The sequence below is a fragment of the Cicer arietinum genome, chromosome 7 (genome assembly GCF_000331145.2).
Source record: "Cicer arietinum cultivar CDC Frontier isolate Library 1 chromosome 7, Cicar.CDCFrontier_v2.0, whole genome shotgun sequence".
Lineage (NCBI taxonomy): Eukaryota > Viridiplantae > Streptophyta > Magnoliopsida > Fabales > Fabaceae > Cicer > Cicer arietinum.
The window spans coordinates 9,816,267-9,833,851 of NC_021166.2; the positions used below are offsets into that span (position 1 = coordinate 9,816,267).

The 17,585-nt window shown below is 28.2% G+C and overlaps 2 protein-coding genes across 2 annotated transcripts; both read right to left on the minus strand.

Annotated features, from left to right (window-relative positions):
• Positions 1–1,614: 1,614 nt before the first annotated feature.
• On the minus strand, positions 1,615–6,632 carry LOC101501046 (quinolinate synthase, chloroplastic). Its single transcript, XM_004515802.4, has 7 exons — positions 5,659–6,632; positions 4,564–4,848; positions 4,242–4,457; positions 3,929–4,108; positions 2,767–3,267; positions 2,413–2,574; positions 1,615–2,339 (listed from the first exon to the last, which is right to left on the minus strand). The coding sequence occupies exons 1-7, from the start codon at positions 6,370–6,372 to the stop codon at positions 2,268–2,270; spliced, it is 2,130 nt and encodes a 709-aa protein (XP_004515859.1). The 5' UTR covers positions 6,373–6,632; the 3' UTR covers positions 1,615–2,267.
• An 8,300-nt stretch (positions 6,633–14,932) lies between these two features.
• On the minus strand, positions 14,933–17,378 carry LOC101500736 (phenylacetaldehyde oxime monooxygenase CYP71AN24-like). The gene is made up of 2 exons (XM_004515801.4): positions 16,405–17,378; positions 14,933–15,676 (listed from the first exon to the last, which is right to left on the minus strand). Exons 1-2 carry the CDS (start codon positions 17,347–17,349, stop codon positions 15,059–15,061), a joined length of 1,563 nt encoding a protein of 520 aa, XP_004515858.1. The 5' UTR covers positions 17,350–17,378; the 3' UTR covers positions 14,933–15,058.
• Positions 17,379–17,585: the final 207 nt, after the last annotated feature.

A 17,585-nucleotide genomic window follows, 5' to 3' on the forward strand; every position in this document is an offset into this window, starting at 1 on the left:
CAGTAGTTCTTAACTTCTAGTACACGTTTAAATTACCATTTTATCTCTTGTTCCCATTTACTTATGTATAATTTTCTCTTATTATGAATGAGAGAAAATAAAGGCACAGCTTGAAATAATAGTTGGCACAAAAACCTAAGTCTAATTCTTTGGATTTTTTATTATAATATTCTTTTTTTAAAAAGTAAATTGATTTGATAAATCGATTAATTGCTAAAATGAGTAAAGTCTTCTCTGGCATGACTTATTTCCATCTTTAACTGCTACTTACCAAATTGTAAGTTGAGTAAATGTGATTTACCAAATTTCTCATTTTAGCGATTAATCAATTTACCAAATCACAATTTGCTACTTACGTTTTAACAATTTATAAATTAATCAATTTACTAAATCACATTTGATGAGAAAATCACTTTTTTTTTTATTATAATTGTTTTTATTAGTATTTTTTTTTTTGAATGTAATGTATTTCGAACCGGTACATGTCGCATTTAGTGATGCGACCTTCTATTTAATGATAAGTTTTTTATTCAGAGTAAGACATTTTAGTTACTTAAAAAAAATCTAATAAAAAATTGATATTCTATAAATATTTTTGATTTTTTTCTTCTTCTTTTTATATAAATAAAATAATATAGTTACCATAAAAAATTAACATAATTGTGAACTTGAAATATAATATTTAATTTAGTAATATCGATATTGTGTTAGTTGAACTATAATTTAATGATGTGGTGTTTTTAGTTCGTAATTTAACCAACTATAATTTTTTCAAATTCATAATTTCGCAAAATTTGTTATAACTACAAATGGTATATTTTAAATTAAAAACTATAAAGAAAAACACTTGAAATGTATTTAAATTTTATAATAATATTTCTCTTTTTAATGCTCAATAATAATATTATTTTAAACTTTTAAAACAATATTTTGGAAAGAATAAAAACATGGGATTATATCATTGAACACAAAATTACCAACCAATTAATTTATTTTTATCATGTAACCTACATTTATACTCCGTCTTTCATATTTTATATAAACTATTCATATTTTTATTTTTTAAAATAAAATAACTTTTTTTTTCTATTCCACTAAATTTAATATGGGTTCTAAAAAAATTAAAAAAAAAATTAAAATGTTTCAAAAAATTTGAATTTTATGTACAAAAAACTTTAAGCAAATTTTTTAGTGCACAAATGTATTTTAAATAGCAGAACTTTGATTGTCTAACATTTTTCAATTTTTCCAATACACAAATGTATTTTAGAAAATTTAAACTGTGTATCAAAAAACTTTACACAAATGTGTTTTAAAAAATTGATTTTTGCTTACCAATTTTTCTTTTAAATTATTCAAATTACAAAATATGTCTAAAGTTTTCTAAAATATAAATATATTCAAAAAAATTGGAAAAAAAAATTGTGAGTATAAATATTTTCAGAAAATTCAAATTTTATGTTTTAGAAACTTTTTTTTAAATTTCTAGAACATATTTTGTAGTCCAGAAAACTTTTTTCTAAACAACAACATATAAAAAAATATAAAATTGACTTTTTTAAAATAAAATAAATTTTTTATTAAAATATGAGAGTAGAAATATAAATTTGGAAGTATAAAGTAAAACTTTCTTAATTTAAGAAATTTATTTATGGGAAATGCTTTTTATCCCCAAGAGTTTACATCACGAACCATCACTAGTGTAATAACACATTTAAAATTAATTTTTTTATTTCAACACTAATCCCACTTGTATGGTTAGTGGTAGCTTTTTAATAGCCATTGCCTATTCTTGATAAATCGGGGAGGTAATTTATCGATATATATTGTATTGCCCTTCATTTATAACTCTGAAAGTTGCAAGATGGACTCACGTTGTTAGATCTATAGCTCTCGTGCCTTCAATACAAAAAAGCCCTGAGCCCATAGCTTGTGTACATTTATTTATTTTTTCATAGTGGGGGGGCATAATCCCTAAATGCTGCCATTTCATTCATTTCTCTATATCTGATACCGAACTATGTTTTGTGATAATAATCAATATTAGAAGTTTCCTACACTAAAAAATCTGGCTGTGACAACTACAACCCTTGCTATAAGCAAAGACCTCACACAGACCCAGCTTTTGTTGCAGGTTGCAACTTGGAATTGCTCATAATAGAGCAGCATACATTTCTGTCTGCATATATAGATAGCATTATTTCTCTGGAACAAGCTGATCAACCAGCTTCTTAAGGATGAAGAATCTGATCAACCAGCATAGTTTCTCATGCCGACCTTCCACTGTCTTTTGGACGAAGAATCTGATCAACTAGCTTCTCCGGAAGCTTTTTAGTAGCCTGTGCAAGACACAATAATGTTAATTAGAAGTACATGTCAGTAGTATACAAAAATTTATACTAAGAAACTAACCTGGAAGTTCCTCATATGCAAAATTGGTTCACATCCAACATCTGCCACTGATTTTCCATTTGGAGTCTGCAAGTTAAATTGCTCGGCTTTGTATGCAGACAACATATTTTCTTTGTCAGGTAGGTTATGGCAAACTGTCAGGAGTGAGCTAAGAGAATTCATCTGAAAGGTTAAAGAATCAATCATATGTAAAGTTCCAAGAATTAAACTGAAGGGGACTTATAGTCCAAATATAAAATGACATTCACAGTTAACCAATCTAAATGTAGTTTAAGATCTTGCCGCTATATTACCGAGCAGATAAAATGATTATAAATTTATCAAACTATATACAAACCAAACGACAAATCGCACCTTCATGTATGGACAAGACGCACAACCACCGTGAATGGAACAACCCTCTCCACTAGCTACTCCTGGTACAACAGGAAGTATGATATCACCCATTTGAACTGAGTGGAGACTCGGGGTTGTTGTCGAGATTGAGTCTGATGAAACTGGAAAGACTATTTCAACTGTAACTTTAGCTCCTTCAGAAGAGGACTTTGCAGGCTCTAATAAACTTCGAACCGCCACCACAATTGAAGTCACCATCCCTGATTCTGTTCCTAAAACAAATTGGAGATGATCATTGATGTTTCTATCCAAAGATTCCTGAACCCTGTCTTTTATGAAATCCAAAATATTCTGGGTGGAGCCTACTACCCCCATTCCCCTTCTTTTTGCTTCCATTGCCAATGTAAACATCTCTCCAGGTACCTCAAGATGAGCAGTAAGAAATGCATCACAATACATTTCTTTTATCTTCTCCACAACTTCATGGCCAAATAGATGATGAACAATGCATGATCCATCCTGGCACGAAAAGGCAAAAGCGTATAATCATGAAATGAACAATGGAGAGCTATAGATTGCTAGTAATACCCAAGTACCCTACTAAGATAATAAGATAAAACAGAAACACGTTAATGGAAAGCTAATGCAGGCCATATGTTAGACTGGAAAAATAAACCAAAAAATAAATACAAATCACAAAGAAAGGTCATAAAAGCATAAGTACAGGTAGCTCAACTGATTTGAGCTAAGGGTTGAAGGAGTTAAAAGACCGGGGTTCAAACCCTAATGACGGAGAAAATACTAACATAACAACTAATATACTAACATTTGTCTATCCAATAGAAAAGTGAAACTGCAGATATCAATAAATTTCTCCTAACCCATACCTTACATAAAGTTCCTAACACAGAAACAGAGTGAGGTAGGGGGTAGGAGGAAGAAATTATTTAACAAAGCCCATACCAACTTATGTGAGAGAAGGTGGGAAAGAGAAAGAAGAAAATATATTAAACAGGAAATATTTTGTTAATATATCATTTTCCATGTAGAAAAAATAGATTCAAGCCAAGCCAGCATCCCAAAACAGTGAATACGAAGGAAAAACATATAAATGCAGCACATCCAATTTCAAATAAAGCGTATTCTTCCTTAGCTTTTTAATACAGTCTAAAGACCTTACCCGATAATAGTAAAGTCGCGGTAGTAATGATCTTATAGAGTCTACATTATGCGCCGGATGAATTGCATTAACCTCTTCATCAGTCATTTGTGTCATCTGTTGGAACAATTCCTTGATATTTGCACCCATGTAAGAATCAGGCCCATACCATACGCTCAAGTCTGGCACTTGAGCAAATGCCTGCATATACGGAGGTGATAAATCATTTCAAGAAAGAAGCACTAACCAAGCTTTGTTGTGGTCATCATGTGATGCATTCATATGACAATTACAAGGACAAGGAGGAACAATCAAAATTTTGCATCTAACTGACCTGTAGAATGGTCTGGATAACATTTGATGAAGTACAGGTTATTGTTGGCACAAGCTCATGAGCATATGCCTTTGTCTCTAACTTAGTGTTAATGTATATGACATGCAAAGAAGTTGACCTAGAAGCTGGTTCAAGATACTCCATATAAGTAGAGGTAGCTGCAGCATCAGCCAGAGAACAGCCGATACGCTCATTTGACATCCGATACACACCAACCTGCAAATAACCGTCAGAAGAAAATTAACATCTAAGGATCAACAAGTCAATCTTCAAAACAGGTCTCACATTCAATCATATATTTTGCAAAACTGAGAAGACAAACCTCATTAAAACCAGCTTGATCAAGGATGGCGCGCACATTTTCCGACATAAAGTCCACACCTAACACTGTTATGAATTTGCATCCAGCTTTCACCATTTTGACTGCTGAATCTGCCATGACCAGTGAATCGGATATATGGATATGAGGCCATTGCTTCTGAGCAGCGGTTAAAATGCCTTGAACTTCAGGATCCATGTAAAAATGTGCAACAACACCAATTTTCTTCTCCTTGAGCACATTGACTAGTTCATCAACTTTTAACTCATTAGGGAACAAGTATTTTGCCTGCAGGAAAGCTAGACAAAAATTAGAAGTTTAATACTTTCAGGTCATGATTCAATTAAATTATGGCATTTCTTGGCATGTACATCCATTATGATGTGAAATAAACAGTTTTCCTAAGGAAAAAACTACTTGTAGAGATGCAGTAATTATGAAACAAACAACGACAATTTTAAAAATTTAAGTTTTAATAAATAAAAATTAGTCCACAAGATAAAGAACAAAAAAAATGGAATTCCCAAAAATGTACTTAAAACTCAATTTGTGTGGATTGTATAATGTGTTGCAATTTGATTTCCATATCATTCTTGATTTATATTACTTATATGGAAAAATTAGCTCATTAAATTAAACCATTGGGGTCTAGCACAAGTAGTTGGTGCACAGGATGTAACCTTGTGAGTGTAGTAAATTATGGAAATATCGAGTTTGATTCCTACTCATATGGAAAAAACTAAACACTGCCAAAAAAATGCCTTATCTTTTGGCAGTAGAGAATAATACACGGCATCAGATATAGCAATAGACGATGGCATTTTCAATAGAGAATAATACTTAAGTAAAAGCACTGTGCAGAAGAATGTCGCAAAGTAAATATCCATCTACAAAGAACCCAACAATCATGAAGAAAAAAAACAATACTTTTTTACAACAAGACAAAGTCTTCCCTTGTTTAAACATAGGAAAGTATTGAGAGGAAAAAAAAAAAGCATCAGATTATTGCAAGTCGTAACAGAAAATGAAACTCCTTTCCTTTTCTGGACGGTGTCGAGAGATTCTATAAATAAATAAAATAAAAAAGAAAGTGCTAACCTGCGCTTCGGCGTAACTACCCTTAGGAAAAACACCATCAGCGGTAACAATTAACGAAGGAAAAGCTTCAAACGGAAGCTTCCCTTCCATTTCAGCAAGCAATTGTTTGGTCTTTTTTTGCATTGTTACAAGAACATTATGCCACGTGTTCATCCTAGAACGACCAGTCCCCGGCAACCCAACATTTAGAGCCACCAAATCATCGGTCGTCACTTTCAAAACCTCTTCCGGCTCCGACCCATCAAGAACCCAAACCAAACACGCGCAAAACCCTTTCGTGATCTCCGAGTCACTATCCGCCACAAATTTCACCTTCCCTTCACCGTCGACCTTCACCTCCACCCACACCCTAGCAGTGCAGCCCATAACCCGGTTATTATCGACACGCGATGACTTGTCCATCGGCGGTGTGATTCCGGCGTAGTGCATCAGACGCTTCACCCGCTCCACCGGCTCCGGTAACGATCGGAACTCTTTCGCGAGATGGCGGAGCTTGGAAGGAATGACGAGTTCAGAGGTTTCTAAATGGGGAAAAGTGACGGCGTTGCAGGAAATAGGGTTGTTACGTTTGGAAGAGTTTGAATGGATGCATTTGGGAGATTTGTGTAAAGGTGAGTGGGGTTTGAGAGGTTGAAGGATGAAGGGTCTGTGGTTTGGAGCAAGGTGCGGGTTGAGTGAGAATGAAAATAGAGAGGATGTTGGAGTTGCAGCCATGGCGGCAGAACTATGGTGCGAAGTGAATTGAATTGGAGCGAAAATGGAGAAATAATGACTTAAATAATATATAAATAACTCTTAAAAGAGTGAGAGGTTGAGGAAATAATAAAGATGTTCTTTTCTCCTGCTCCTATGTGCTCAATTGCATTGCATGTATGAATCGATTATTAGTGTGACATGTACAATACTCCTTTTCATTTATTCAAATAAAAATTTAGTATTTGAGAGAAAACAAGTTCACATAAATAAATCACTTTTCGTCAAAATGGCATGGAATCAATGCAAAGAGGCACTAAAGGGGTGGACCATTAAAAAAGCTCCCCCACAAAGCGTATCTTTTTCTTCCTTTTTTGTATTCCTATCTATTATTACAAGTTCCACCAAAAACAAAATATCTGCTCCTAGAAAATATACACAAACCAACGCATTACACTATGGGTGTTAAAAAAACCAAAAACTGAACCAAATTGTCGAACCAAACCGAATTGAATTGGTTTTGAACTGAATTGGTTTAAGAACCGAACTATTTTCGAACTGATTTTGTAAAACTAGAACTGAACCGAACCGATTTTTCAATTAAAAAAACCGAACCGAACCGATTTTCAATTAAAAAAACCGAACCGAACCGATTTTTATTTAAAAAAACTTGAACCAAATTTTTTTTAGAAGTAATTAGGGGTAATTATGTAAATTTTGGCCTATATGAACAAAAAAATTAAGTTAAATTAGTTCAATTCAGTTCAAAATAATAAACCGGTGCACCACTTTTATAAATCGGTTCGGTTCGGTTCTTTGAACTAAAAACCGGTTCAGTTCAGTTTTTCTAAACTGAAAACCAGTTCGGTTCAATTTTCAAACGGTTCTAGTTCATAACTGAATTTTGCCCACCCCTACATTACACATACCACCAAATGTGAATGTGAGATTAATTATTATGGGTTTGAAGGATCGGTTTGATTTTATTTATTTATTTATTTTTAAAGATATATTATTTTAACTAATAACAAATAATTGGTTTAGTTTGTTTCGAGTTTTGTAAAAAAAATTATGAAATTCGAATAAAATTAAATTAAATAAGAATATATTGATTTATTTAGTTTGTGGTATAATTTTTAAATTTTATTATTTTGACTCGTCTTCAAATATAAAGTTATTATTTTATAATTGTTGAATTCGGATCAATGTTTTCGACTAAACTGCATTTAGCAAATAAAAATTGAATGATCAAGACAAGATGTTTTAGTTTCAAATTCAAATTTTATTATTTTTAAATTAAAATTTAAATCATTCAATATTAATTAGACGCTCTAAATGTAATTGACTATACTCAGTTAATTCTAAAAATTTAAAGTTAAATTTATTTAATTGAGTTTTAGTTTTTAGTTTATAAATATACTTTTTGCAAATAAATTTTTCAAAACTGTTTTTTAAGGAAAAAAAAAGTTCAAAAAATATAAATAATCTTAGTTTTAAAAATTATTTTAAAGATGCCAAACTAAAAAGACCTCTTTGATAAATTTATTTTTAAATTATGTTTTGAAAACTAAATTACATAAAACTTGTTTAACACATACCTCACTATTCCGGAATTTTTTTTTTGTCATTATATCTTTTAATTTGAATAAAAATAAAAATATTTTGAATTTAAAAGTAACCATTTAAATTATAAAATAATATTATTATATTTTGAAAATGTTAATCTGTCGAAGTAATAATTTTATAAACAAGATATATTATTTTAAAAGTGATGTATATGTATAACGCACTCTATATAAAATATAGGTTAAATTACATCCTTTAACTTAATTTCAGGTAACGTTTTAGTCCTTTATCTTTTTTTTTTCCCGACTTGGTCCTTTATTTTAATTTTAAGTGAGAATTTGATATTTTATGTTTTAAAATTTCAACAATGATATCCTTTTTTATACAAAAATTCAAAAAAAATTTCAATCAAAACTCATAAAATTAATTATATTCTTCAATATAATACAAATTTCATCAAATTCGTAATGCAAATCTTCAAATAAACTCATATTTTCATACTTTATTTGATATTTTTAGGAATAAATGACTAAATTGAGAAGAAAAAAAAGATAAAGGACTAAAACGTTACCTGAAATTAAGTTAAAGGACCACATATGTAATTTAGCCTAAAATATATTATAACAACTTGTTTTGGATTAGAAGAAGGCCTATCAAAACTGGACCTCTTGCATGAGAAGTATAATCTACTTCAGATTGATTCAAGAACTGTTTACGCGACCGCAAGATCAATTCAACATCATTCAACTTTGTGAGTTGCATATTCTTCATATTCTATCACAAATGCCAACAAACTTTTATATCAAAGGAGCTCGTCAAGTCAACTATAAAATGGAATATTTTTCCATAATTAATGACAATATGTACAGATTTTTATTCTTTTTATAAATCGATAAACACCACTAATAAAACTATACGTGTAAAGTGGAAATTTTGGTACAAATTCAAGTCATCATAAAAAGTAGGGGTGGACACGGACCCGAGGTCCGACCGAAACCAATAAAATCGTATAGAAAGTGAAGCAATCGGGCGAATGGAAGTCAGATCACGAGTCAACGTTTTGAAAAAATCAGTTTCATTCGGCTTTATTTTTACGGATGCGGGTGGTGAGATTCAACTTTGTTGGTATCCGAAATCGATCGTATGCAACAAATTAACCTAGCGCCTCCCCTTAATCTTTCCCCCTCCTATGCTCTGGTTCGTCTTCTTAGTAGTAGGTTTCAGTTCTGACCAGATTTTCCCAACATAACATTGTTGTTGGTTCCAGATTTGTTGTAGCCTCATCTCAATCTCTCTTATTTTGTTAGTCTCTACATAGATCTAGCAATTATTGTATCTCCTATCTTCTTCAAGACCAAATCTGACCAAGTTTCTACCTATTTCCACTATTCACTCCATTTACTCTTTTTTAGTTTAGTTTTTGTACTTATTCTAAATTTGGAATGCTTTTGTATCCATATTAATTTTCTCAGTTTCTTTTTTATTATGAGAAAACTTTTATGATCAAATTTTTAGATTTTTTTTACGTTAAAACCGTCAAACCGACTCAAGTTATCTGACTACCCGTTGAAACCGTCAAACTGCCACCCCCCATAACCGATGCTTCAAACGGTCGGAGATAGTCCAAACATTCTCAACCGCGGATTTCCTTCGGTGTGCCATTTTCAAATCGAATCCAACCGGATCCGGCCGTTGTCCACCCTTAATAAAAAGTATTAAATTTAATAATATTGAGATGATCAATTAAACTAGGTTTTATTATCAATAAAATTATTATATATTTAATGTATAAAATAAATTTAAAAGTTTGTAATTAAATTATTAATAAAAAATAATATAATTTAAATGTGTATATGCGAGACGTGAGATAAAATGTAAATAATTGGATAAAAAAAAGTGATATTTCTTTTTAAATAACTAGGTTAAAAAAGTTTAAAATAATCAAATGAATACAATTTTTAAAATGTAAATTAATTAAATAAACTAACAATTGTTATTTCCTAAATGGTAAATCAAATCTCATTTACTATTCTATAATATTGTTTTTTTAAATTTCAAACACAAACATTTACAAAACTTAACAATTGAACCTTGTTCTTTTTCTCAATGATTTATTAATAATCAGTATACTATTGATACAATAAAAACATTAAAATAATAAGCTAACAAGTTCAACCTTGGTTCGCTTCCAGAGTCTATTCTACAATTTTAATAATTTATTTAAATACTATACATCTACTTTTGCGATGCACCGGTCAATTACAAAAATAAAAAATGAAGAACATTAAATTAAAAACTTAATTATAATTTTGAGGATTTTTCAAAATATATATTTTTTTTTAAAATAACATACCACATTGTAATATATTAAAAAAATAATACTAGATTGTCTTATTTTTTTATCATCGCATCCCCGATGAAGAATTTTTTTTTTCAATTCAATAAAAGGTTGCATCCCCATAATCTAACATGTACTAGATGTATCTTTTTTTTTTTTTTACATCCTTTGCAATTACAAAAATTAATAAATATAATAGTAATAATAATAATAATAATAATAATTATTATTATTATTATATTTTAAAAAAATATTATTAACAAATAAAAATAAAAATAATAATATTATATTAATAATAATAATAATAATTATTATTATTATTATTATTATTATTGTTATTATTATTATTATTATTATTATTGTTATTATTATTATTATTATTATTATTATTATTATTGTTATTATTATTATAAAGTAAATTCCATAACCACTAGAGAATATGACAATCTACCATGAGGTCTACATGAGACGTGGCGTTCACGATAATTGAAACTGAGTATGGAAATATGAGATTAAACATTGGAATGAACGTGAGAATTACGTATTACAAAGTCAATTAGTAGAAATGTGTTTTACGCAACATTAAGTAATATATGATATATATGTGTGTGTGTGTGTGTGTATATATATGTGTGTGTGTGATATATATATGTATATATGTGTGTGTGTGTGCGCGCGCGTGTGCGTGTGCGTGTGCGTGTGGAAAGATAAAGATATATATGTAATCCACGTTTACAACTTTCATCGTCATATCACGTGCACTCAACCCCTCAATCAACTCCAAACAATAAACCATGCACCAAACACTATCTTTATCATCACTACATCGGCATGTTCCTATCGAAGTTCCATATTATAATATGTCACCACCACCACATCTACATATTATAATATGTCACCACCACCACATCTACATTATTTTTAAGTCTACGTATAACTCCAAAAGTCAAAATTTTATAGAGGCAAATGATAATGGTTGTAATACACGTACAAATGAGAATAATTATCAAAATAAGGATCAACCAGAACAACATCAACTCGTTCAAATTTTATGGAAATCATTCACTTAAATTTACACGGAAATCATTTGTACGGATCAACCAGAACAACATCAACTCGTTCAAAATAAGGATCAACCAGAACAACATCAACTGGAGGACATTTACACGGAAATCATTCACTTAAATTTTATGTTTTTTTTTTAAAATTTATGGTATTTTTTCTTTAATTTAATGTATTTTGTTTGTTTAATTTAATTAATTTTATTTTATTAATCTAATTTACTCTATTATTATTATTATTACTATTAATATTATTTTATTTTATTAATTTTTTAATTTATTACTAATATTTTGTTTTTAAAATATAATAATAATAATAATTATTATTATTATTATTATTAAAAATATTATAATTTTTTATTTTGTAATTACAAAATTGTGAAGCAAAAAATTATATGTCTAGTACATGGTCGCATCCTAGGGATGCGAGCTTCTATTGAATTTAAAAAAAAATCTTTCAAGATGTCCCATGTCGGGGATGCGATTATCAAGTAGTGCCAAAAAGTAGAACAGTTTGATATTATTTTTTTAAACTTTGTCAATGTGGTATGTTTTTTTTTAAATATATTTAAAAAAAACACTTATTTTGATCAATTTATTATTATTAATTTATAAAATTTGTCTCAGTATTTTACAAGTTTGACAATTTATCGTCCCTCTTTAAAAAATTTGAATTAAAAAGAAATGATTTAATATATTTTAAACGATGTAATATAAAATTTTATGATATAGAATCATCTAGATATATGTCATTAATTAAATTAAAAATATGGAAAAAAATAAAGTTATAAGTTAAGTTTTTATAATGCGTTTATTCCAAATTTCATAAGTGTTAATCATTCTACATCAGCATCATACATCATTATTATTTATTTAAAAAATAAGAAGGAGGTCAAATTTTAATATAGGAGGACTAATTTCATGAATCAATAAAAATAGATGGACTAAAACAACAATTAAACCTACAATCTAAAATTAGTAATAATATAATAGTTTTTATGTTGTGGAAAAATAACATAATTAATAATACAAAAAAAACTTATAAAATGAATATTACTTTTATAAAATTACATATTTCAAAATTTGAAAAATTACTTATTTTAAATTTAAAAAAAATTACGATAAAGTTAATGTCGAATTTGTGATGTATTTTATGAATAAATTATATATATATATATATATATATATATATATTTATTAAAAATAATTAAAAAAGTATATAGAAAATGTGGACTATCATGGTTAACTGGTCATACATATATTGTTAATTTGAAGAAAAAAAAATAATTTCTTTTTTTTTGAAAAATTCCTTAAAGAAGTCGCTTATGCAAACGTGAGCTTCCTTAATGAAGTCACCATTTACAAATACGACTTTTAGGTGAGTTTAAAAATAAAATATTTTGATATACAATTTTGAAAAGGAAGTATTTTGATTAAAAAAATTGAAAAATAGGGTATTAAAAAAAACTTAAATCTATACATATAGAGTGGAAATTTCGTACAAATTGAAGTCATCATAAAAAATATTAAATTTAACAATGTTGACATGATGAATTAAACTAGGTTTTATTATCAATAAATTTATTATATATTTAGTGTATAAAATAAATTTAAAAGTTTGTGATTAAATCATTAATAAAAAATGATATAATTTAAATGTGTATGCTTGATGTGAGATAAGATGTATGGAGGATAGAAAAAAAAGTGATATTTATTTTTAAATGAATGGGTTAGAAAAGTTTAAAATAAAGTTTTAACATATTTTAAACGACGTAAGATATGATTTTATGATACATCAATTAGTTATATGTTATTAAATAAATTAAAAATATAAAAAAAAATTAAAGTTAAAAGCTAATTAAATTTTTACGGTATTTATTTTAATTCCATGATTGTTAATCAATATAAATCATCATATCATATGTCACACGTTATTTAAAGTATCATAAGTCATTATTTTTATTTAAAAAAATCAGAGAAATCAAAACTGTCAAATTTTAATATAGGATAATCATTTTCAAAAATCAATATAAATAGAGAGACTAAAATTATAATTAAATCTACAATACAAAATCAGTAACAATATAATAGTTTTTATGTTGGAAAAAAATAATATAATTAAAACATTGCTTTTGTAAAATTAGTATTTCAAAATTTGAAAAATTACGTATTTTAAATTTTAAAATATTTTTTATAAAATGCATTTGTAGTAATGTTTATATATCTTTATCGTATCACTATAATATCTTTATTTGTACCGAATCGACTTGTTTTATAAACTAGTGCTTCAATTTATTATTTTGAACCAAACCGAACCGATTTTAAAACCAAATCGAACTGTTTTAAAAAATTAATTCAAAAATAATTCGGTTATTAATTTTTATAAATCAATTCAGTTCAAAAATAGTTCGGTTAAGTTCAGTTCTTCAATTTAGTTCAATTTTTGATTTTTTTAAACATCTCTAATTAAACCAAAATATACCAGAAATGGATGAAAGAAGAGAAAATTTTGGTTTTTTTGTTTTTACTAAAAAAGGCTAAATGAATTACCTTAATATGTCATAATAATAAAAAAAGTATGTTATTGGTTGTTGTTGTCTTAGATTGTGAAGGCTATATAGTAATTAAAGCAGTATTCCCATGTGTAGAGTAGATAGGTTAGTTTGTTGTTGGACTGTGACATTTATTGCATTGTTGGACTGTATCGTATGGATTAGTAGATAGTGATTACTCATTTCATTAGCGGAAAAAGGTAAAAAGTTGATAGATTATAATAGTAATAGATTTACAAAACTGTCATTTTCAAAATTATCAATTACAGTTGACAGTTTTTTGTGTTTTATCTTTCTCAAATCAAAACTAAAAAGAGAAACAAAAATACCTAACAGGAGTTTCTATTTTTCTATTTTAAAAAGAGAAAAACCAGAACAGTTTTCAATATAGTCATTCCAAAAAGAGAATGAAACAAGCTATTTTTAAAATATTTCTGTGTTATGTGAAACTCAAGCGTTATATTTTCACAATATATTTATTAGTGTTTTGAAAAACTTATTTCTTAAAATAAGTTTTTTTTGTTACACACATCTTTAACAATATTTATGTTCTGAAATATTTTACTGTATCGAGATTTTTTTTTTAAAGTTTTTAGGTTTTTCAAATTAGTTTTTGTTTTCTTTTATTTTAAAAATGTAATGTGTTCTTAAAATTTTGAAATTTAATTTTTTGAAACATAAATATATTTTAAAAATTTCATACTTTTAGTTTTTCAAAACAAATTTATATTAAAAAAACCTAAATCAAGTTTTCTAACACATACTTTAACGTTGTATTTCTCAAAAAATAGTTTTAATTTTTATAAACTTTTCTGTTTTTTTTTTTTTAAAATATAAGAAGATTTCTATTAAAATGTAAAGAGAAGAGTACAGAGTATGGGTTATAAGTTCACATCTTCCATTTATTCGAACTCAGAAACACCAAGGTCCACTGGGATGTATGGCATATGACCAAACATATAGTATGAGTATGTATATGACCACACATATATCACACATAAAATTATCATCTTTCTAAATTATAATACATGAAACAAATTCAATATATTATCATCCATCACCGATACAAAAACAAAACATCATTAATCTTAGAAAACGAACATAATTTACAAGGTACAACAATAAACAATCAATCTAACTACGAAATACATTCGAAAATAGATTATAATTTGATCAATATAATTCTATATTTAGAGACGAAAATGTAGAATTGGTTTAATATGAAGTGGTTTTTTCCTTGACACAACAAGTCCGAAAACCTCACTCATATCTAAATCTTGCGTGCCTAAATCAGTTTCAGGTAACTTCCAATCAAACCAATAAAGAAGATTAGCTAACACATATTCAACAAGAGCTATTCCAAAATTCATTCCAGGACATCCCCTTCTCCCAAAACCAAATGGTAAAAATTGAAAATTTTGGCCTTTAAAATCAATTGGACTATGTTCAAATCTCTCTGGAATGAACTCTTCGGGGTTTTCCCAATTTTTAGGGTCTCTTTGTATTGCCCACACATTTATATATACCATTGTTTTTTCAGGAATATCATACCCATTTAATTTTACATTAGACATTGTTTCTCGAGGAGCCATGAGAGGAGTAGGTGGATGTAACCTTAGAGATTCTTTTATTATACACTTTAAATATTGCATTTGATTTATGTCATTTTCTTCAACTTTGGATTTATGACCTACAACTCTTCTTACTTCTTCTTGTGCTTTCTTCATTATGGATGGATGTCTCATGAGCTCTGAAATTGTCCATTCTAATGCTGTTGAAGTTGTGTCAGTTCCTCCCACAAACATGTCCTAAAAAAGGTAGATAATTATTGTTTCTTTATAAAAAAAAAATCAGCAGGCATTGTTTTATGAAACTTAATAACTACTATGTCCTTCTTTTACAAGTTCCTTTTACACTTTGCAAATGTAGTTCCTTTTATACTCAAAACAGATATAAAAAATCTTAGTGTTTCACTTTTGTAACTTAAGAAATTAAAATGAAAGGCTTAATTGCAGTTTTGATCCCCCGATTTTAACTGAATCGCGAAAGTAGTCCCTCCATTTTGTTTCTCCCCAGTTTTGGTTCCCCAAGCAGAATTTTTGTCCAAAACTTGATGAAATTTCATTTTTTTTTTGCATTTATTTAAGTCACACAATGTCTCAAGATCTCATTTGCAACAATTGTACCTGAAATATATTATCATAAATGATGTAGTACGGCTTTAAAAACTAAAATTTCATCAAGTTTTGGACTAAAATTTTGTTCGGATGACCAAAACTGGGAAGAAACAAAATGGAGGGACTACTTTTGCGATTCAGCTAAAATAGAGGGATCAAAACTGCAATTAAACCAAAATGAAATAAACAAATTTAAGAGACTTACATTATTACCCTAATAACTTTAAGGGTTAAATTTAGATTAAAAAAACTTAGGATAACAAAATAAAATTTAAAAATTATTTAAGGGAACAAAATGGCAATAATTTAATCAAAATTAAGTAAAAGAGACATAAAGAAAGTGATAAAAGAGAATAAACCGTTAAAAGTGCTTTGATATCATTTTTGGAGAGCTCAAAATTAAGCATGCCATCCTCTTGAATTTGAAGGAGAATATCCACAAACTCTTTCTTCATGAGTTGACCATTTTCCATCTTCTTCATTTCCAAATGCTCTTCAATCAATTTATCAAACAGAACATCCAACGCTCGAAGAGTGTCCTTAAACTCCCCAATTTTTCCACTAAGAACATCAACCCAACCAAACAAAGGAAAATAATCTCCAACAACAAAAGCCGAAAGATAGATCATAACCTTCCTTGCTAACTCTTTCACCTTACCATCACTACTTTCATCATATTTCCTTCCAAATGCACATTTACAAACAACATTATTAGATGTTAACATAAGAATCTCACTTAGATTCACACATGCATCATTTAAGCTAGCTTCACTTAGCTTCTTCACCAATTCTTCAACTTCTTCTTCTCTAATGAGTCGAAATGATTGCACATTTTTCATGCTCAAAAGTTCATTAACACATATTTTTCTCTTTTGTTTCCAAATTTCTCCATAAAGTCCAAAACCAACGTCCGTACATCCGTACAATAAGATTTTTGAAGCAATATTTTGGGGTCGGTTTGAAAAAGCTAGATCATGAGTTTTCATGATTTCCATAGCTATATCTGATGATGAAATTACTAGAGTTGGATTTTGTATTTGTCCTAATTGTAACAACATCATGTTTCCATATTTGAGTGATAGATCTCGAAGAGAACGATGTGGAAGTGTGCCTAGTTGATGAAGATTACCGATTATAGGTAGTTTTGGTGGTGATGGAAGTTGATTTAGATTAGTTTTGGATTTGGCTTTTTTAATTGTAAGCTTGAACACAATCAACACACTTACAAGAAATAAAATAAATAAAAAGAAGGGAGAAGAAAAAACTATTGTGATTTGTTCATCGGGACAATTTTTGACAGCCATAGTGCTTTTCCTAACATATGATCTTGTAGTGAGAGTCACTCAACATTTATATAGCATATTTTTCTAAATTAAATAAAATTTTAATTACTATAAAAATGTTGTATTTCACTTTTTATATTTATAAAATTGTTATATTTCATTTTCAATTTTAATAAAATTATTGTATTTTATTTTTTTATTTTTATAAAAAAATTATATTTTTTAGTCTTTATAAATTTCACGTTTTTTAATTTAAA

Excerpts from the sequence above, each read along its gene's own strand:
- LOC101500736 (XM_004515801.4), bottom strand. The coding sequence starts at position 17,349 with ATGGCTGTCAAAAATTGTCCCGATGAACAAATCACAATAGTTTTTTCT. Across the intron at positions 15,677-16,404 it reads ATATCAAAGCACTTTTAACG|GACATGTTTGTGGGAGGAAC; the intron begins GTTTATTCTCTT and ends TACCTTTTTTAG.
- LOC101501046 (XM_004515802.4), bottom strand. The coding sequence starts at position 6,372 with ATGGCTGCAACTCCAACATCCTCTCTATTTTCATTCTCACTCAACCCG. Across the intron at positions 3,268-3,928 it reads CGCGACTTTACTATTATCGG|GATGGATCATGCATTGTTCA; the intron begins GTAAGGTCTTTA and ends TTTTCGTGCCAG. Across the intron at positions 2,340-2,412 it reads TGCATATGAGGAACTTCCAG|GCTACTAAAAAGCTTCCGGA; the intron begins GTTAGTTTCTTA and ends TGTCTTGCACAG.